Source organism: Hypanus sabinus, chromosome 10 (genome assembly GCF_030144855.1).
Source record: "Hypanus sabinus isolate sHypSab1 chromosome 10, sHypSab1.hap1, whole genome shotgun sequence".
Taxonomy (NCBI): domain Eukaryota; kingdom Metazoa; phylum Chordata; class Chondrichthyes; order Myliobatiformes; family Dasyatidae; genus Hypanus; species Hypanus sabinus.
Window position 1 is genome coordinate 90,569,913 of NC_082715.1, and position 22,147 is coordinate 90,592,059.

The 22,147-nt window shown below is 40.8% G+C and overlaps 1 protein-coding gene across 11 annotated transcripts in view; it reads right to left on the minus strand.

The window, feature by feature from the left end:
- LOC132400854 (regulating synaptic membrane exocytosis protein 1-like) overlaps positions 1–22,147 on the minus strand; it is a 554,853-nt gene that overhangs the window by 57,069 nt on the left and 475,637 nt on the right. For all 11 annotated transcript variants that reach the window (XM_059982306.1, XM_059982314.1, XM_059982312.1 and 8 more), the window contains one exon: positions 18,084–18,325. In XM_059982306.1, the coding sequence (XP_059838289.1) occupies positions 18,084–18,325 (242 nt within the window). The remainder of the gene's footprint in view (positions 1–18,083; positions 18,326–22,147) is intronic.

Below are 22,147 nucleotides of genomic sequence, written 5' to 3' on the forward strand. Positions count from 1 at the left end.
AGGACTTCCAGCACCCAAGGAATGCCCTTTTCTCATTGTTACCATCACGTAGGAGATACAGAAGCCTGAAGGCACACACTCAGCGACTTAGGAACAGCTTCTTCCCCTCTGCCATCCGATTACTAAATTGAACCTTTGAACACTATCTCACTTTTTAAATATGTATTATTTCTGGGTTTTTTTGCATGATTTTTAATCTATTCAATATACATATACTGTAATAGATTTACTTATTTATTATTACTATTATTATTTCTTCTTCTAGGTTATGTATTGCATTGAATTGCTGCTGCTAAGTTAACAAATTTCACGACAGATGCCGGTGACAACAAACCCGATTCTGATTCTCTTCATAATGGTTCTCCCAGAATGACCCAGTTAAGGTTTTCTTTGGACTTGAGACCACTACAAACAGTAAAATACACCCTGTAAAATTCTTAGCATTTTAGTTGTTTTAAGTCTACCTCCTTTCCAGATTTAACCTGGTATGCCCCAATGATCCTCTACTGGCTTTCTGAGATCAGTTAGAATCTAGCATTTCTAAACAAGTTAAAGCTCAATTTTAATTGTCTCTCAACCACACATGAACACCCATGAATACAGCCAAATGAAATAGCGTTCCTCTGGGGCCAAGGTGCAAAACAAAGTACCAACAGTCATAAATAACACAAGTCATACAAAGCACAAGAAACATAGAAAACCTACAGCACAATAAAGACCCTTCAGCCCACAAAGTTGTGTCGAACATGACCCTACCTTAGAAATTACTAGGCTTACCCATAGCTCTCTATTTTCCTAAGCTCCATGTACCAATCCAAAAGTCTCTTAAAAGAACTTATCATATTCGCCTCCACGACTGTTGCCAGCAGCCCATTCCATGCACTCACCACTCTCTGTGTAAAAAAAAAAACAAAAAACAAAAAAAAACTTACCCCTGACATCTCCTCCATACCTACTCCCCAGCACCTTAAACCCGTGTCCTCTTGTGGCAACCATTTCAGCCCTGGGAAAAAGCCTCTGACTATCCACAAGATCAATGCCTCTCATCATCTTATAATTGAATTGAATTGAATTGACTTTATTTCTTACATCCTTCACATACATGAGGAGTTAAAATCCCCACATTACGTCTCCGTCTAAATGTGCAATCATAGAAATTTATAATAAATAGAACAGTTAATGTAACATAGAAATACACTCAGATTAGTGTGAGTTTATCAGTCTGATGGCTTGGTGGAAGAAGCTGTCCTGTAACCTGTTAGTCCTGGCTTTTATGCTGTGACACCATTTCCTCAATGGTAGCAGTTGGAATAGATTGCGGTTAGGGTGATTTGGGTCCCCAGTGATCCTTCAGGACCTTTTCTCACACCTGTCTTCGTAAATGTCTGGAGCCATGGGAAGTTCACAACTACAGATGCGCTGGGCAGTCAGCACCACTCTGCAGGATCCTACAATTACCGGAAGTACCGTTCCTATACCAGGCAGTGAAACAGCCAGTCAGGATGCTCTCAATTGTGCCCTTGTAAAAAGTTCTTAGGATTTGGGGGCTCACACCAAACTTCCTCAACCATCTGAGGTGGAAGGAGCGCTGTTGTGCCTTTTTCACCACACAGCTGGTGTGGGCAGACCACGTGAGGTCCTCGGTGATGTGGATGCCGAGGAACTTGAAGCTGTTTACCCTCTCAACCCCAGATCCATTGATGTCAGTAGGGGTTAGCCCGTCTCCAGTCCTCCTGTAATCCACAACCAGCTCCTTTGTTTTTCCAACATTAAAGGAGAGGTTATTTTCTTGACACCATTGTGTCAGGGAGATGACTTCTTTCCTGTAGGCCACCTTGTTATCGTTTGAGATTAGGCCAATCAATGTAGTGTTGTCAGCAAATTTAATTAGCAGATTAGAGCTCTGGGTGGTGACACAGTCATGGGTATACAGGGAGTGAAGGAGGGGACTTCGTACACTGCCCTGAGGGACTCCTGTGTTAAGAGTCAGAGGGTTGGAGGTGAGGAAGCCCACTCTTACCACTTGCCAGTGATCTGACAGGAAGTCCAGGATCCAGCTGCACAAGGCAGGGTCAAGGCCAAGGTCTTTGAGCTCCCTGTCGAGCCTGGGTGGAATTATGGTGTTGAATGCTGAACTGTAGTCCAAGAACAGCATTCTCACATAAGCATCCTTCTTCTCCAGATGTATAAGGATGATATGTAAGCAGTGGCTATTGTGTCATCTGTCGATTGGTTGTGTTGGTAGGCAAATTGTAGCGTGTCCAGTTGTGATAGTGGTAAACATACAATCACAAAAAAATATAGCCCAAGTCCCTGAGTGTTATGTCCTGTAGATTGATGGTGCACGGGATGTTGTCAGCAAGAGCAAGCCCGATCATCGGACATTAGTGCAGCTGCAGACCAACACAATCCAGTTTGTCTTTCACTGAGCGAACCTGAAAAGCAGCACCAACAGGAAGGAACAGCCCCCAACCTAGCATGTAGACCACACATCACCTCTGGTGTCTTCTCTCTTGGACAGCTGCAACAAGTGACCCCACAGCATAAGAGCCTAGTCCGTGCTACAGCTGAGGCCACACAATTCCCCCACTGTAGGTCTCAGCAATGAACCAATACCAGACTGGAAGTATTCTACATTACTAATGCCCAATAAGGTCTTGCGATCACAAGAAAAAAGTCCAAGACAATCACTTGCACTATTTGTTAGACTGCACACTGTCTCTGCTCAATGAATCTGACACCTTCTTGTAGCAGGCAGCAACGTAGTCTGCATCAACTCCTCTGCTATTGAACAATTCGCTGATGGGGTAGACCTGCAGTACTTGATGTTCTGAATATGCTGCAGTGTCTTACGGTCGTAAAAATGATGTAAAAGATGTACAATTACACCTTTGTTCATCCTGTCCCCCTGCAGGTAAGACAACGCAATTCTATCGGCTTTATTACATTAATCAAGAACTCTTATTCTTGCTGTTGTTCATCTACTGATGGCTTTTTTTGACTTACTATCCTAAGTCCTAACAACTATAATGGTCTCAGGACTAATAAAGGCACAAAAGGAATGAAGGGATGATGCATTTATGTAAAACCATAGAAGGTCATTCTGGAAGTACCATGTAGAGTTAAGAGTGCTTCATAATGAAAAGGAGAATGAAGAGTAAAGAATTACTTTGTAGATTTACTTGAAAGCCAGCTCAAATGCAATTTATGAACTCAAGTAAATTACTCAAGCCAAGTTGATTTGCCAAGCACACACAAGAATGAAAAACCCCCAAGATTAATGTGGAATTGCTGGAAGCTACTCTGAAATTTTTGAGAAGTTCATTTTTTGAATTTTTATTCTGTTTGAAAAATAATTGATATAAAACGTTAGCTTTGTTTCGTTCTCCACAATGTTGCCTGACCTGCTGAATGTCCACAGTAATTACTGTTTTCTTTCTCTTGGCTTGCCCCCACACCAATTGAACTTCCTGTTCCTTTGGTTTGAGATCACTCTTCATTTATTATCACTGCCTCCCTCCACTCATTGCTGTCATCTAAACTCCTCTCCCACCTGAAATAGTCTCCTATAGCATAATATTGTGGTCAGGTTTCCCATTCCCTTAGCTTGGATTCATATACACAGAAAGGGTAGACGCTGGACAAAACTTGCAACACCACATGTTAGGTACTGACTTACTTATATTAATCTGATGCTGGACACTGTCCACACTCAGATTTCTACCTCATGTCATCCTTTACATCAAAGATACTTCTATTCCTCATCTATCTTGCCTGTCCTTGTATAAATGAGCAAAAAATGAGCTTTGCTTAAAGTGCACACAGACTAGTTCTACACAGTTTTGCCAAAATACTGTGGCTTCAAATTAAAGTTATGAGATAGCACAAACCATATTCCCATCTCCTCATTGTGCCCCAGTCCAGATGACTTTGTAACCTTTGCCAGACACCTGTTTGACATTTCTTTTCCCTTCTTCTATTGGGCAGAAGATACAAAGGCTTGGAAGTGTGTAATACCAGGCTCAAGGACACTTCTCTCCCACTATTATAAGATGATTAAATAATTCCTGAGTATGATAATTTGACTTTTGATCTCCCAATGTACTGTCGCTATTATTTTGCATCTTATTGTTTAACTACACAGCACTTTTTCTGTAGCTGTTCCACTTTATACTGCACTGTTATTGTTTTACCTTCTATTTCAATACACTGTGTAATGATCTGACCTGTATGAACAATATGCGAGACAAGCTTCTTACAATATCTCAGTCCATATGACAATAATAAAGCACTTCTCAATTTATGTTGGGGTCCTCTCCAAATCATATTCTCCAGTTCCTTTCCTTTAGAGATGCCTGTGAAATTCAGAGTTCTCTATAATCAATTAGACATTTCAGAAGTGTCACCATGCCCTAATCTGGAGAAGCTCCATTGTCTCAAAGGCTTGCAGACTGTAATGTCTGTAGAGGCAGAGAGCATGGCAGGACTGGGATCAATGGTGAGAATTTCAAAACAGGAATTGATGTAATGCAGAGCAGTGTTGGGCAACAAGCACAGAGGGCTGGATGAATGAAATACAGTTACAATAGAGTTTAGAAAAGCTCCATTTTATGCAGAGTGCAGACTGGAGGTTGCTCAGAAGATTTGGAAACTGCTTGGAAGAAAGGAAGCAGGTGGTGGAGAGAATACAATCCCATGTTTAGTTTGATGTAATGCCAAATGTCATTGTCAAGGAGTCATTGTATTATGTATCCAATTTTAATTCCTTTGGAAGTCTTTAAGGTTGTCTACTGTGAAAACTATAATCTGGTTCTGAATCTGTGATGCCAGTATTGACAAAAGAGAATGATATGATGACTGTTACAGTTGAGGCTTTGGGTGTAGAGAAATCTCCTCCATGGATTGTCTGATGGTAAAATTTGATTCACAAAGACTGAAGGGACCAGTAAAACAGTATAAAGTGAACGTAGCAGAACACTTGAGTTGAATTGTCAAATATTCTCAGACTACCTGCTGCATAAACTTTCACCCTCTATCACTGATTGATGATTAGGTCAATACTCTTGCTTCAGTGCTCCATGGTTTCCCATCCCCATATCCTCTACAGATTTTAACATCAACTGCCTGAAGGGTAGCCCAGGCAAATTTACCCATTGTTCTTGCTGACTTATATAGATCTAGCTTCTAACTTCAGTCTTAAAATGGCTGAAGTTGACTTCATCAACTTTGCCTCCAACTTCCAACCTGCCCTCAAATTTACCTGGTCCATTTCTGACACCTCCCTCCCCTTTCTTGATCTCTGTCTCCATCTCTAGAGAGAACTTATTTACTCTATCTTTTACAAACTCACTGATTCTCACAGCTAACTGGACTATAACTCTTCTCACCCTGTCACCTCTAAAAATGCCATCCCCTTCTTTCAGATCCTCCGTCTTCACCACATCTGCTCTCAGTCTGAGGCTTTACATTTTCAAAACTCACGAGATGTCCTCCTTCTTCAAAGAAAGGGGCTTTCCTTCCTCCACTATCAATGATGTTCTGACCTGTACCTCTTCCATTTCGTGCATGTCTGGCCTCACCCATTTCTCCCACCACCCAACCAGGAATAGGATTCATCTTGTCCCAGTAGCCTCTGTTTCCAGTATGTACGTAAATCTTCGTAAATTCTGCCATCCCCAGCAGGATCCCACCACTAAGCAAGTCTTTCCTTCTGCTCTCCCACTCCTCGGCCCCCCCCCCCCCGCCAATTTCTGCTTTCCACAGGGATCGGTCCCTACGTGACTCCCATGTCCATTCATCCCTCCCTGTCTCCCAGTTTCACCCATCATCTTGTACTTCTTCCTCCCCTCTCCCCACCTTCTTGCTCTGACTTCATCGTTTTTTTCCAGTGCTGATGAAGGGTCTCAGCCTGAAGCTTTGACTGTTTATTCTTTTCTTTAGATGCTGCCTGGCCTACTGAGTTCCTCTAGCTATTTGTGTGTGTTCCTTAAAATGACTACCTTTGTCTTCAACCCTCTTTGTGGTTCAGCCACCACTGACTCTCTCTCTACACTTAACAGTTCCAGTCTCTTGGCAATACTTGAACTGAATTGCCCCTCTCCAGTAGCTGGGTCCTCAGCTGCCAAGGCCCTAAGCTCTAGGGGCATGCCTGTTAACCATGCTGCTTCTGCCTCTTCAGCCCTTTTACAATGCTTCATAACCCTCACGCTTTGACTAAGGTTTTAACCCTTAAATCTTCTCAAATAAGTTGATGTTCAGTGCTTGTTCAGCCACACTCCTGTAAAGCACATTATTGTATTCTTCTGTGCTAAAGGTGTCAAAGCATAGGAAGCTGCTGAAATTAGTGAAAAGGGCAAACAGATGGCAAAGAAAATTTCACTTTGGTCGTGATAAATTTTGGTCAGAAGAATGAAACCAGAAAATATCAGATGATTCTAAATAAGGTGTGGGAGTAGAGTGTCCCAGATACATATTTAGAAATAGTTCAAAGAACTGAGGAAAGTGATAACATTGCTAAAAGATCAAGGAGAAGCTTAGGAGGATTAATGGTGCCTAACGATGATTCCTTTGCTTGCATCTTCAGAAGCAGCTCTATTTCCATCTTTATTATCTCTATTTTTCCCTTCCAGGGTTCTTTTGAAGACCCTGACCTGGAGTTATATGCTGACTATGGTTCTTTGTAGGAATGGGACCTGCTCTTGGCACACCAAAGGTTTGGCTAAGAGCTTCGCTCACCTTTGAAGGACCGAGATTTCGTGGCTTTGGGGTTGAGGGGAATTGAAGGTCGGTGCCTCTGCAGGATATCGGTGTGTTGTTGGAGGTGAAAGATCTCTGGCTGTGTGCCCAGAGACCCGAGATCTTTGGGCACAGAGCTTGGAAAAAGCAACACAACAGACTTTTAACATTGTAAACCAGCAAGTTGCTTGTTATGTCTCTCCTCTCGTTGTGAAATGGAGATACCCCTTTCTCCCTCATTAGGGAGAGAGAACGAGCCTGTGGTGGGTTGAATATCAGGTGAACAAGTAGTCTTTGGCATAAATGCAAATCTGTGTCTTTGCTCGCGCTTGAATGCTCAGTGGCGGGTGCTGATGCTTTTTTATGCCAGTGGAGGAGAGGGGGCACTACTGCTTGTTGCCATATACGTACAGAAGCTGGGGGGGACTTTGGGGTTCTAACATTTAACTGTCATTCATACTTTGGGGGGCACTCCTCTGTTTTTGTGGATGGTTGCGAAGAACAAGCCCTTCAGGATGTATATTTCTCTGACATAAAATGAGCCTCTGAAACCTTTGAAGCCTCTCAGGATCTGTTGCTTTAGAGACAAAGCATACAGATAAAATATAAAGCTGATTACGAGGAAGCTTTCAAGGAGTAATCAAAAATAAAATGAATTGCCACTTTGAAAATCAGGTTAATCATCACAAACATTTGAATCAGGGTAAGATAACTATAATCATTCAACGTTAACAGAAGGAATCTAAACTGCTGCATTTTCCCACAGTCTGTTTCTTCATAACTTGCTTCAGCTCAAAGAATAAAATAAAAGTTAGGGTCCTGTCTTTGGCAACTGTTTGAGGCTTTTGAAAAGAAAGAAACTGATGACCCTTGTCATCAATGATGACAACTCAGTGAGCAGCATCAATTTTCCAAAGCCATTCAGTTCAGAGACACAATGGGAGAAAGCGGAGAGGAAGCATGGAGCATAACACAAGAAGAGTTGCATTCCAAACCACAGGGATGAACTTTAGACTGTATGAACTTGAAAAGAGAATATTAATTGATAAAGTTGCTGATGTGGGGTGAGGTGTAGGAACAGGGAGCTGGGACCTATAGCAGCATAGATCATCCTAGCATCAGCTGATATCTCTGTACGGACATGTCGTCCTCCTGCCATAATTGCTCACGCTATCAGTGCCGCTGCAGACAAACAGACCATTTTCTTCCTGTTTCTTATTTTCTCACCTTTTCTCCTTAAGGTGCTGACTCCAGTTTCAGAACAGGTCCAAGGGTACTGGGCACCCTCCAGTACCTCGGTCATTTGGTCATTCTTCATGTGTGAGCCTAGGCAGTGAGCACAGACAGTCAATGTTGGCAGACTATTTGAATGGGGCAGGCATCATGGCCGACTACGATCCTCTCCTTATTTAAATCCATACACATGCAACTTCCACCAAATCATTGGACGCTGATGAATAGAAAGACATATTTCCAATAGGCCTCAAGTCCAGAGGAATTCTGCATTGATTGCGAGTAGAGTCTAAAATGTTCTGGGTTTATAGTTCCAGTGTCCAGGCTTGAGATGGCTGAAACAGGTACTCTCTAACATGGATTGTAATTCTGCAGGTCAGAATGATAGAATACAGGAGCAGGTCACTCAGCTCAAAGTGTATGTCCTGTCTTAGAATAAAGTCATGAAATGAGTTTTGCACCCCTTGCCTGATCCTCACTTACCCCTCTTGACTCCCAAGTTTTCTTCTCAGCTCTATACCATAATCACCCCTCACAGCCCACAACTCCTTCAGGTGTTTTCTATTCAGGTATTTATCCAATTCATAAATTAAATATATTTGCTTCTACTGTTCTATCTTATCTTAGAACATGATGGCGCTTCATGTTCTGAGAGAAGGTGATTGTCCTGAAGGAACATAATACCTGCCATATGAATACAAGTCTATGTTTCCCTCCTTTGGACAGTGCTTTACAGATTTCTGGAAACAAAACCCTATCGGAGCTTATTCCCTTAAGTGCGTGGCCCCTGATCTTGAGAACTATTAAAGACTTGGAATAGCATCACAATGAATTTAATATGGCACAGTAGCTTTGCGGGAGGATTATCAGATCTGGCATTGACAAAAAGCTTTGCCAAAAGACCAAAGGAGAAAAAGCAAGGCAGCAAGCAGGGAAGTTTGAGGATGCATTTCAGGAGGTTTAAAGCTTGACCAAATAAAGGCACAGCCAGCAATTAAGGAGTGATTACATCCAAAGTTCAGAATCACAGGAGTGCAGATATCCTGGCAGGAGCTAATGCTAATCTGAAGTATAGAGATATTGAAGAAGCCCAGTTGGAGGGATGTCCATTTTAAGCATAAGACGCTGCTTTACTGGAAATCAATGCATATCACCAAGAATGGGTGGTGTAGAGGGTGATGGGATTTGCCAATGAACCAAAAGTGAGTTAGGATGCAGCTGAAATGTCTGAGGATTTGAGGATAACTTGTAAAACATGTGCAATTTAGTCACTTATTTCCAAAATTACAGCAGCCTGCTCAACCAGAACCTAAACAATGGATATGGTTAAAGTCCTCCCCAAATAGTAACACTTTCATGATTACTTCCTTAGTGTTCACCTTGGAATTAGAGGGTTAGAACAATACAGCACAAGCACAGGCCCTTCAGCCACCCTGTCCAGGCCTTGCTTCATCATTGTGAGACGGAGTTTACCCTTAAAGACAACTTCACTGAAGAAATTAAAACAATCTGCTGGAAAACTTAGCATGTCAGGCAGTATCTGTGTAAAGAGAAACAATCAATGTTTCAGGTTGCAATTCTTCATCAGAATTGGAAAAGAGGTGTTTTAGTAGTTGAGAAGATAGTGGAGGATTGGAAAGAACATGCAAAATGTCTGCAATTGCATGAGTCAACATGGCTTAATGGCATAATTTATCAGAATTCTGGTCAAGATGGTTCTGGGCTGTGATCTCTACTATGGTTGTGACTTAGACTTACTGTTTTTTATAGGTCTGTAGGGGTGATTTGGGGAACAGAAAGGGGAGATAGGGGTCAGATCAGGATATAGGGTTAGGGATATGGGAAGATTGAGGTCAGGCTGGAATCTAGGCCTCTGCTTTACACTCGAAGGTCAGTGATCACATGAACAAAGACATAGTGATGGATACTGAGCCAGCCCAACATGTACAATAGACAAAAAGCAACAGGGATGAGGGCTAGTAACCAGCAACACCCCCCACCCCCACCCCGGGTCAGTGAGACCCCACAAGATCAGTGGGATTGGAGTTCTGTGCAGGCAGGAGGTATGCAGGCTGGCGACTCCCTAAATATGCAAATCAGCAAGTCTGAAGTTCGAAGCCTGGAGTGCAGGGTGCTGCCATCAGTGAGTCCAGAGTTTGAGGCTTGAGTTCAGGATCCTACGATCAGCGAGTCCTGAGGTCAATAGCGAAGATTGAAGCCTAGAAGGTGATTGGAAGTCTGGAAGTCAAGGCCGTCAGCCAAAGTCCTGGTACTGTGTGTCCACTGGGAAGGTTTGAAGCCGGTGTCTGCATGTCCGGAGGCTGGAGGCCAGAGGCCCTGCCCTTTCTGGCTTTGAAGAACTGCCTGTGTGTGTGTGTGAGTGGGTATGTAGGTGAATGGGAGGGAGGAAAGGGGTTTTTTTTGCTGTTGTTCTGCTAAACAATGTGGGCATACTACGTTTGTGTTGGAATATACGGTAAACTTATGGGCTGTCCTGAGCACATTCTTATGTGTATTGGTTGCACATTTGCACATTGGTTGCAAATGACACATTTTACAAAACTATGTTTTGATGTACATGTGATAAATAAATCTGAATCCGATTCTGAACATCAAGCATTGTAGTAAGTGTAATGGCACAATGATAAGGTAATTGTGATAAGTGTAATGATAAGGTGATAGGATCTGACCAGCAAGTAAGTCTGGTCTGCCAAGAAGCTTTAAGATGAAGGAAAATCATTCATGAACAAACATTGTGTCCATTGAATGAAAGAAAATCAGTGATTTCTAGAGGACGTCAGATAAGATTATTGCAGAAATTAAAAACTCATGGAACATAGAAAGCTTTGTACAGGGGAGGTCATGTTTTCCAAATTTAATAGAGTTTTTGAGGAACTGGATGTGCTTGTTCACTTCAGTAAAGCTTTTGACAAAGCTGATCCAGAAGATTAAGGCTTCATGGAGATTTGGTAGATTGGATTCAAAATTAGCTTGGACATGCACTATTCTAATTGAAGACTGTGATCAGTGATGTTCTGCAAGAATCAATGCTAAAACCTTTATTTATTGTGGTAAATAAATGATCTGCATGAAAATGTAGATGCCCCAGTCAGTAAATTTTAGATACCACAAAAACTGGAGGAGTTATGGAGAAAGTTGTTAAAGAATACAGCAGGATAAAGACCATTTGGAGATATGGGTGGTGAAATGGCAGATGGAGTTTCATCCAGATGAGTGAGAGGTATTACACTTTAGGAGGAGAAATTTAAGGCAAAGGTATACAGTATATGACAGGACCATTAGAAGCATTGTTGTACAGAGGGAACTTGGCATCCAAGTCCATAGCTCCCAGAAAATGGTAAGACAAGTATACAGAGTAGTAAAGAAGGCATACAGAATACAGTATATGGCTTTATCAATTGGGGTGCTGAGTAGAAAAGTCAATAAGGAATATAAAGCTTTGGCCAGGCCACATCTGGAGTATTGTGTATATACGTGGTTGCCACATTACAAGAGAGATGTGAAGGCTTTTGAGGGGGTGCAGAATAGACTCACCAGCACGTTGGCTGCATAAGAGAATATTGGCTGTAAGGGGAAGTTGGATAAACTTGGATTTCTTTCTCTGGAGCATCAGATGTTAATACAGTTTCATAAAATTAATAGACATGCTAGGTAGAAGAAGTCTTGTTTCCAGTGAAACATCAAACACTGGAGGATATAGCTTTAAGTTGAGAGTTGAAAAATTTAACGGAAATTTAAGATGCAAGAGGCAGGGGAGGTGGTGGAAGCAGATACAATAGCCAAGTTTAAAAGGCAATTAGACAAAGACATGACCTGGCAGGGAAGTGAAGGATATAGATGGCGTGCAGGCAAACATGCAGTTAAATTGGCACCATGGTCTGCGCAGCTGCCATTAAAGTGCAGTAGTTGGTGGGACAAGAAGAGCAGACTGGGGAGCTGCAAAGGAACAGTACCTTCGAAATGCTGTAAGTGGTGGGGAACAAGATGTGTCTGATGGTCTCCTGTTGGAGATGGCGGAAATTGCAGAGAATAATCCTTTGAATGAAGTGAGGTGGAAGGTGAGGACCAGGGGGACTCTTCTTGCTCTGTTCAGGAGGAGAGAGTGAGACCAGAGCTATGAGAAACAGAAGCATTATAGTCAAGTCTGTGTCAACTAAGGTTCTGTTAAAGAGTCTTTGAATATTAACTCCCCTTCTCTCTTTACAGATGCTGCCTACCTCATTTCTGACAAAATACAATGCCTATTAAAAGTATTCACCCCCACCCAGAAGTTTTCACGTTTTATTATTTTATAACATTGCAGTGGATTTAATTTGGCTTTTTTGACACTGATCAACAGAATAATACTCTTTCTTGTCAAAGTGAAAACAAACAGAAGATAATTGATTGCATATTTACTCACCCCCTTCAAGTTCAAGTCAGTATTTAGTAGAACAGCCTTTGGCAGCCTCAAGTCTATGTGGATAGGCCTTTATCATCTTTGCACATCTGGTCACTGCATTAGGTTTACCTCCAGGATTTCCTTGTATTTTGCTGCATTTATTTTACCGTCTATCTTCACAAGCCTTCAGGGCCTGCTGCAGCGAAACATGCCTACAGCATGATTCAGCCACCACCATGCTTTACAGTAGGGATGGTGTGTTTTTGTTGATGTGTGGTGTTTGGCTTACACCAAACAGAACATTCGTCTGATGGCCAAAAAGCTCAATTTTAGTTTCATCAGACCATAGAACCTTCTTCCAGGCTGACTTCAGAGTCTCCCACAGGCCTTCTGGCAAATTCTAGCCAAGATTTCATGTGAGTTTTTTTTCAACAGTGGCTTTCTCTTTGCTGTTCTCTCATAAAGCTACAACTGGTGAAGCACCTGGGCAACAGTTGTTGTATGCACAGTCTCTCCCACCTCAGCCACTGAAGCTTGTAACTCCTCCAGAGTTATCATGGGTCAAGGCTTCCCTTACTAGTCCCCTTCTTGCATAGTCACTCAGTTTTTGAAGACGGTCTGCTCTAGGCAGATTTACAGCTGTGCCATATTCTTTCCACATCCTGATGATTGACTTAACTGTACTCCAAGGGATACTCAGTGACTTGGAAATTTTCTTGTATCTATCTCCTGACTTGTGCTTTCAATAACCCTTTTGTAGAGTTGCTTGAGGTTTTCTTTTGTTTCATGGTGTAGTTTTTGCCAAGATAATGACTCACCAGCAGTTGGACCTTCTAGATACAGGTGTATTTTTACTACAATTAATTGAAACAGCTTTTCTACACACACACAGTGATCTCTATTTAACTTCTAAACTCAATGGCTGCATCAGTGTTGATTTGATGTGTAATATTAAAGGAGGTGAATATTTATGCAATCAATTATTTTGTGTTTTATATTTGTAATTAATATATATCATGTGGTAAAGATCTGTTTTCATTTTGACACAGAAGTCTTTTTCTGTAATTCAATGTTGTAAAACAATAAAACATGAAAACTTTCAAAGGGGGTGAATACTTTTATAGGCACTGTATATTGACAGGTTCAGTGAATAAGCAAAAATCTGACAAAGAGAGCTCAAGAGGAAGCAAAGTTCTTCCTGGTTGGCTTATTCAGAAAGTCAGGAGGCATGCGATCCAGGGAAACTTGGCTGTATGGATTCAGAATTAACTTGCTCACTGAAAGCAGAGGAAGGTAGTAGATGGGGCATATTTTGCCTGGAAATCAGTGACTGCAGGGATCTGTTCTGGGACCCTGCTCTTTTTGACTTTTATAATGACTTGGATGACGAAGTGGAAGGGTGAATTAGTAAATGTGCAAATGAGTTGAAGTTTGGTGGTGTTGTGAATAGTGCAGAAGGTTGTCAGGGGTTACAACAGGACGTTTTATTGGATACAGAGCTGGACTGAGTAGTGGCAGATGGAAGTGGATAGGAGGCATACATAGAATGGACAGCCAGGGACTTTTTCCCAGGATGGAAATGGCTAAAACAAAGAGGTATAATTTTAAGGTGACTGGAGGAATGTATAAGGGGAAATGTCAGAGGTCTTTTTTTTTTGTAGAGAGTGCTAGGTGTGTGAAATGTGTTGCCAGAGGTAATAGCTGAGGCAGATACATTAGGAGCATTTAAGACCCTCTTGGATCGGCACATAGATGAAATAAAAATGGAGTACTATGTGGGAGGGAAGGGTTATAACTTAGAGTAAGTTATAAGGGTAGGTAGGTTAGAGTAGGTTTCTTGATTAGTCAGGGCATCAAAAGTTATGAGAAGAAGGCAGGAGTATGGGGTTAAGAAGGATAATAAATCAGCTATAATGAAATGACAGAGCAGCCTCGGTGGGTTGAATGGCCTAATTCTGCTCCTATGTCTTATGGCTTAAATAGTCAGCTGAAGGGCCTTTACTGTGCTCGACTGTTCTAAGTTGTAGAGTTTAGGAGTTGGGATGTTATGTTAGACAGGATTTGCAGTATTATGTATCATGCTAAGGTCTACACCAGACCTTAGGAAGATAATGGTAAAATTAGAAAGAGTGCAGAAGAGCTTCACCAGGATGTTGCCTACAATGGAGGATGCAGTAAAAGGAGAGCTTGGATAAGGTGGGGTTATTCCCATTGTAACATCAGAGGCCAAGGGTGACCTTATAGAGGATTATAAGATTATGAGGGAGTCGGTGTATTTTTCTCAGATCAGGGATGTCTACAACAAGAGGACACTAGTTTATGTGAGGGAAGAGAAATTTACAGGTGATCCAAGGCATAAACTTTTCAGAGGGTGATGAATATCTGGAATGAACCTGCAAGTGGAGGAGATACAATTATAATGTTGAAAAGACATTTTGTCAGGAATGGGTGGGAAAGGCATAGAAGGACACAGACCTAATGCAGGAAAATGGGATCAGCTTATGGAGACACCATGGTCGGCATGGATGAGATGGGATGAACTGGCCTATTACTGTGCTGTACTTTTCAATTATTCTATTTGAAATGATCCACAATGACAGAAATGGTGAAAAAAAGTGTTGTCTAAATAGTGAGAGACTGCAGAGCTTTGAGATGCAAGGGGATCTGGGTGAGTGTCCCATTGGATGATTTGCAGAAGGCTAGCAGGCAGTGACAGCAAGTAATGAAGAGAGTTAGCAGAATATTATTTGTTATTGTGAGGGGAGCAAGGGTACAAGGTTATATTTTAATGATACAAGGCACTGGTGATATTGGTTAACATTGGTCTCATGGATACAGGCCATCCAGCCCAACTCATCTATATTGACCCTTCTATATTATTTCCATCACTTGGTCCATAGCCTTTTAGCCCAAATGGCTCACTTTTTGCAATTAACAATTAAGTTTCAACCACTCTCAGGCAGTGTATTTCAGGTACATACAACTCTCTGGGTGAAGAAGGTCTGCCTCATATTCCCCATTATCCTGAACCTATATCTTTTGTTTTATCTTCCTCAGACAGGCTAAACTTGTATCCACTGAAGTTAAGAAATTTGAAAGGGGACAAGTGAAATGTACAAGATAATGAGGGCCTGTAGGGAGTGGAAGTATCTTCTTTTGTGAAAATCTGAAACTAGAGGGGTCTCTGTATAAAAGAAACAACAGGTTACCTATTTAAGACAGAGAAGATGCAAGTCTTTGAAACCCTTTTCCTTAAAGCACAGTAGAAAAAGTATTTGAATATTTTTAATGCAGCGGTAGAGAAATATATATTAAGCAAGAGGAGAAAGATTCCATAGATAGAGAGGAATTCAGGGCTGAAGCTACATTTAGATTAGCCATGACTTTATTAAGTAAGCTTTAGCCACCTACTCCTACTTATAATGCCTATGTCATGTCTGTTCACTAGTAATGCCTGACTTGCTGAGCATTTTCTGCAGTTTTTGTTTTATTGTATATTTCCTGTAATTGCTAGGCAATACATCTCATAGTTTCAGGATGAGTCTTCCTAAGCTTCAGAGCAGTGAGGGAAGTAATTCACAACTTGACTATCACTGCTAAGGATGAGGAATTTGGTACAGCGGGCCACAGACCCAGACTGACAGACATATATTAAGATGCCTGGGGCAGTAGCAGGTTTGCTTAAAAGCCAGTGCATGGTGTTTTGGAGCATGGAGGGAGTCCAAACTCTAATTTGGATGTTACAAAGTAATATTAGCATTGACTGAGTCAAGTAAGCTTGAAGACCTCTAATAGCAGACTTAATTTCCATCATGTGATGAGGGAGTCTTGCTGGGAATATTGCGATATTATTGAACATTCCATTTCATATCTGTCCAAATGCATTTGTCTGTTACAGCACTGGAAGAGACACAGGTTTCATTTCCAGAGTTAGGATATCTATTATCATGTACTGTTAACTGAGTTTACACTGGCAACAACTCTCTTCCTTCAATGCAATAACACTACCATTCACCCCTAAGTTCCTCTCTACATTACGTACCTTTCTCAGCTGGGCACATACTACCATCCCTTCATCACTCCTGGACTTCCTTATCCAAAACCACTATGAGAATACTATCACAACAAGGACTGTATTGATTCATGAACAAGATCAATCAGGAAATGGCACAAAGTGTGCTCACCGTCTCAGGACAAGTAAGAAGACTTTGTCATATCTAATTCATTCTGCAACTCAGATAACATGAGACAAACCACACCACTGTGATTTCCCATTATTTTGGTGATAAATCCCATAAAACCATCAGCAATGGATGGTTGGGCACACTATCAAACCATTTGGTATAAGCAGTCATTACTGAGAGTACTGGCGATGTTACTTGGCAATCAAGTAAGGTGAAGCAACAACAGAAAAATAAAGGTGTGACAACATTGATGAACTGTTTGAAACTTTAAGTTTCTTCCCCCAAGTAGTTAATCAGATCAACCATTCTACTTTGCCCCCTCCCCATCCCGTCTAATGCCTCAGTCACTGCACTGCACTATAAACACTTTACACCACTTTTTATAATGCTGTTTACATTGTAAATACATGCTGGTATTTATGTATTTATGCAGACTTTATTCCATATCTGTACTTCTAACTTTATTTTTATATAATTCTTTATTCTTTATAATTGTTGAATGTGTTGTTCTTGTTGCATATAGCACCAACACACTACAGCAAATTCCTAATACGTGTAAATGTATATGCTGAATAAATTTGATGGTTGATACTAAGTGGGAGATGTTACAGCACTCCTGATCATGTCACAAAATCTAGCTTGTGGCATATCAACCAGAAGTTCCTTCAACAACTCAAAGTGTGTTCTTTAGTAAATGATGTCTACGTTGCATGAATGCTGCTCTTAAGACAAAATGGTGCAGATAGCTCTTTTTAGTAAGATGTAGCATGGAGTCTCATTAGAAAGGAATGTAGTGCCCATATGCCCTTATTTCTCCTTGAACCTGTAGTTTAATCTAGCAAAACTTGTTGTGCAACATCACTAAATTACTCCTTTACCAATTTCCAAATTTCAAATCATGAATTTGAGAAGGCAATATTTTATGGTTGAATGCACAGTCTAAAGGACACACAATCATAACAACCAAAGAACACAAAATAATATCCAAGTTCAGCACCATACACCGAGCACTGTGTTTCTGTGTCAGGTTCATCTGATAATATACTTACCTTGCATTGCATATTTAAACACACCTTTTTACCTCCCATTTTCTGTCATTAAAATAAGTAATATTCCATAATGGCCAGAAGGCTGAACTGGATGGCAAGAAGCAGTTCTTCATCTATATGTGCTGGGGCTGTGGTTCCTATGCCAGCTGAAATTATTAATTAAACCCTGTGTAAAGTGACTTTTTCTTTATGCTACTTCAGAGATAAGGTCTGACTTGGTATTCACTTTGCTACCCTTGGATTGTTACATAGAGCACTTAAGACATTGTTGAACTTGAATATAATTCTGCTCTGTACATAAATCACGTAAGACTTCCCTTCTGTGTTACTTAACCAATAGTTCATACAGTGGCCTTACTTAACATTATGTGCAAGCTCTTAAAAAAAATTAAACATTATAAATCACAATTTGACTGTTCATACCCTTTGAAGATGGGATGGGAAATGGTAATGCAAGGATGCACATAAATGAACACTCACCAGTCTGGCTGAGCTGTGATGTGCTCCTGCTCCTCCTCGACAAGCCGACAATGGCCACCATTTTTGCACCCAAGCTCGATCTTCGTTTCTTGCCCCCTGTTCCTACTGTTCCCACAGCAGTATCCGACTGACTGCCGTCGTTATTGTCCAGACTATACATCTCCTCACTTACACTTGTGCTCTTCAAAATATTTCTCCCTGATGTCCCCATTTGCCTGCTTTGCATTTTAGAGGTAAATGCACTTTTTTTCCACAACCAGTTTCACCATGGGAGAACATGAAAAGGGAAGAAAACACAGTGAAAAGTAAATTTGCACACTGTCTTAAATCATTACTGATAACGAAGAAAAAGCTTTCACATTTCAATTGCTCTATCCAACTGCAGCATCTCCTATTAGAATGATTTAGTGAGCTTTAACTGAAATGCTTTATTTTTAAGCCAAACTGGTAATAAAACTGGAATGTACATTAAACAGTGGTTGTTAAAAGAAGCAGGAACTTCCCTGTATGGTTCTAAGTCACACAGACTGCAGGTTCTAGCCCAAATCACAATGAATTGGTTGGTCAGTAGCACTGTCAGGACATTAAAAGTGCAAAATGAGTCATAATTTCTGCTCCATTCCATGATAAATTAAGTCCAAAGGAGAAGGAGTTGATGGGTGAGATTGGGGGTTGTGACATTCCTTTTGTTGTACAAAATCCCAAGAGCTAGCCAAGACCTGAAATTATCAACAGCATGTTAGAACTGAACAGGATCTTGGTCACGAAGAATTATGGTAATGGAGATTACCAGTGATAATTAACTTTGATTAGTTTGTATTCATGTCTGTATGTGATTTTGTTCCTTATTTGGAGACCAATAGGAGAGATTATTTGCCATGTACATTGAACCCTGTATTCAAGTATTAAGGAACAATGGAACAGAAAAAATTATTTGACAGAGCACTGAGTTTAACACATGTGACAGAATGAAAAAAGACAAAATGCCAACTGTGCTTCATTACTAAAAAAGTATAGTCCAGATATTGCAAAAATTTAAGATATTAACTTATTTCAACAAGGACAAAGGTACTCAATTGGAGGTGGGTTAAGTGATTTACTTGTATTCATAAAAGCCAGCACAGTACAAACAAATGGGAAACACAGTTGATGTAACTGCTATTTGTTCTTAGTCTGTTAACATACTTTTTGGTCATCATTACTAACTGGAAGTTTATTCCCTGATCTAATAGCAAACAAGTGCACCTTTCAGATAATGATAGAGCTGATGATCGATTTACAAAGGATAAAATTGTTCTTGTACATCTGTAAAAGAGCTACCCAATTAGTTGCTCTCCGAGCTCTCTCCTGCAGCGAAGCTTTTTTGAAAGAATTATTCCTCATGCTGTGTTATTCTTTTTGTGTGTTTTTCATGAATATGCCTTTTAGTTACCAGATCTTTTATCACTGTTGAATGTTTGTAACATGTACATTGCTGTCATTTAACTTTCGCCACTCTGAGAACAATGCCAGTTTTTCCAGCCTCTCCACAAATTATCTCGTTAAGTTGTTCAACCTGTAACCATTTTTGTAAATAGGTTATTAAATCATAGCAACTGCTGAACTTCAATTTAATTCACTAGATCAGCAAACTTAGCTGATCCAAACACATGACAACAATTTGACCAAATACCAAGAACTCCAGCAGTGCAAACAAATATAACTGACTGAAAATTAGATTGTGCAGCATCTATGTTTTTTGTTATACAATCAAATTTTAAAGGAAAAATCACTTGAATGGGAAAATTGTGGAGTTATTGCAAATTCAATAAAGTCTTTGAATTTCCTTTGTGGCTACACACCCAATGTAATGATGCACAGAGAATTTTGGACATGCAGATGTGTTGAACAGATATCTGGCACTTTCACCAGTTTACAAGACAACAGGCTATTCATTCATAGAAACATAGAAAACATACAGTACAATACAGGCTCTTCAGCCTACAAAGCTGTGCCAGACATGTCCCTACCTTAGAACTACCTAGGCTTTACCCATAGCCCTCTATTTTTCTAAGCTCCATGTAGCCATCCAGGAGTCTCTTAAAAGACAGTATTGTTTCCTCCACCACCACTGCTGCCGGCAGCCCATTCCACACTCATCACTCTCTGCGTAAAAAAACTTATCCCTGACATCTTCACAACATTCAGAGGGATCCTTCACAACATTTACCAGAACTGCTTCACTTACCCAGAGTGGACTTATCTGAGTGAGACCAATGCACATTGGTCAGGGTCCCATTAGTCCTCCAAGCTCACCATTCCACTTCCCAAACTCTTCTGAGCCTGATCTCCACTTTGACCACCAATCTACAGTCCGGCAATGTACCCTGACCACACTTACTGTCTTACTACTGCCTCACTACATCCAATTGCCAAGCTCCCATTTGTCAAAATCCTAGGCTTAACACCTCACACCCCCACCACCTTAGCAACCAACATTGATTAAGACTCACCTGATTCCCAGAAAACCCTGCATAGTGCACACACAGATCCTGGCCAGATCCTCACTCCTCTCTATCTTCAAAGCTCTCTCCACCAAGCATAAACCCATCCTTTACCTGTATCATATCTTATCAATCGTGTTGTAATGACATGGCCCCCAGAGAAAGACCTTTCACCCACCATGTAATACTGATTCATAGTAATTTCAGGCTAAAGATCATGTCCGTTGCTAACAAGTATTCTGGAGGGAAATGTGGATGTAGGTGGAGTTTGCCACCTCTGTCCATATTTTCCTCAAGACTCAGGGTCACAAGGGGAGATGGTGTGTGTGTTAGGAGAATTAGGCATGAAGGCAAGATTATTGCCTTTGCTATCACTGAAACATTCCTTCCAAAATTACTGCTTCAAACCATTCCCACGTTTAAACATTGACATATTTATGCTTTGTTCCCTCTGATGTACAGAGAACAATATCTCTGGTCCTTCCTCATAACACTGAGGAACTAATGAAGGAGATATTTTTATTTCAAGCAAACCAACAAAGCTGAACTATGATAGGTAATGCAGACTGTTTGAAGATTGTGTTCAAACACAATATGGCCTTGACATCTACTGATCATTGCTGGAGCCCTGTGCATCACATAAGTGCAGCCACTGGTCCAATAGGAAGTTTATGAACTGGCCAATCCCTGCTGCCAAGGAGAAATAGAGGAAGCAATACTCCTCTCTGTGTAAAGAGTGTTAGTGATGACCCCAATTGAGCAGTGTTTTGCAAAATGAAATAAAGTGCAGCTGTTGCTGAAAAACACAAAACTTCAGTTCTTGGAAGTCTGAAATAAAATCAAAAAATATTTTTATGAAAGAAGTTTGACCAGTTTCCCTTTCTCTTGGCAAAGAAGGATCTTGGCATTCTGGCCTTCCTTGGTCAAGGCATTTGGTATAGGAATTCGGATGTTATGTTGTACAACACATTGGTGAGGCCACACCTGGAATATCATGTACAGTTTTGGTTACCCTGTTATAGGAAAGATGACATTAAGCTGGAAAGCATGCAAACAAGATTTAAGAGACTGTTGCCAGGATTGAGGTCTGAGTTATAGGGAGAGGCTGGGCAGGCTAGGATGTTTTCCTTGGAGCGTAGGGTGAATTGGGATGAAGGGCCTGTTTCCACACTATATACCTGTATGACTCTAAACTCCTTGATTTGCTAAGTGTTTACAGCATTTTCTCTTTCTTTTCAAACTTCAGATATCACTGTTTGGAATGACCTTCAGGTTAAGAAAAGCATAATGGTAGCCTTGATGTCTTCATACTATGTAATCAAGTTGTGCTTTGCACTATATGATAAATACATGTCACCACTACCTAAATAAATATCCTTTTGAAATTGTTCCTTGAGGAGTTTGTGGTAAGAAATATAGCTTCAGCTCCCTGTCCTTCTCCATCCCATGCATTCCCAAGATGCCCATCCAGGCTAGTCTGATTTATCTAAGTTTTCCCATCTCCCTCTAAACCATTCCTATCCATGCAACTGTCCAACTTCTTTGAAATGTTATAACTGTATCTGTCTCCATCACCTCCAC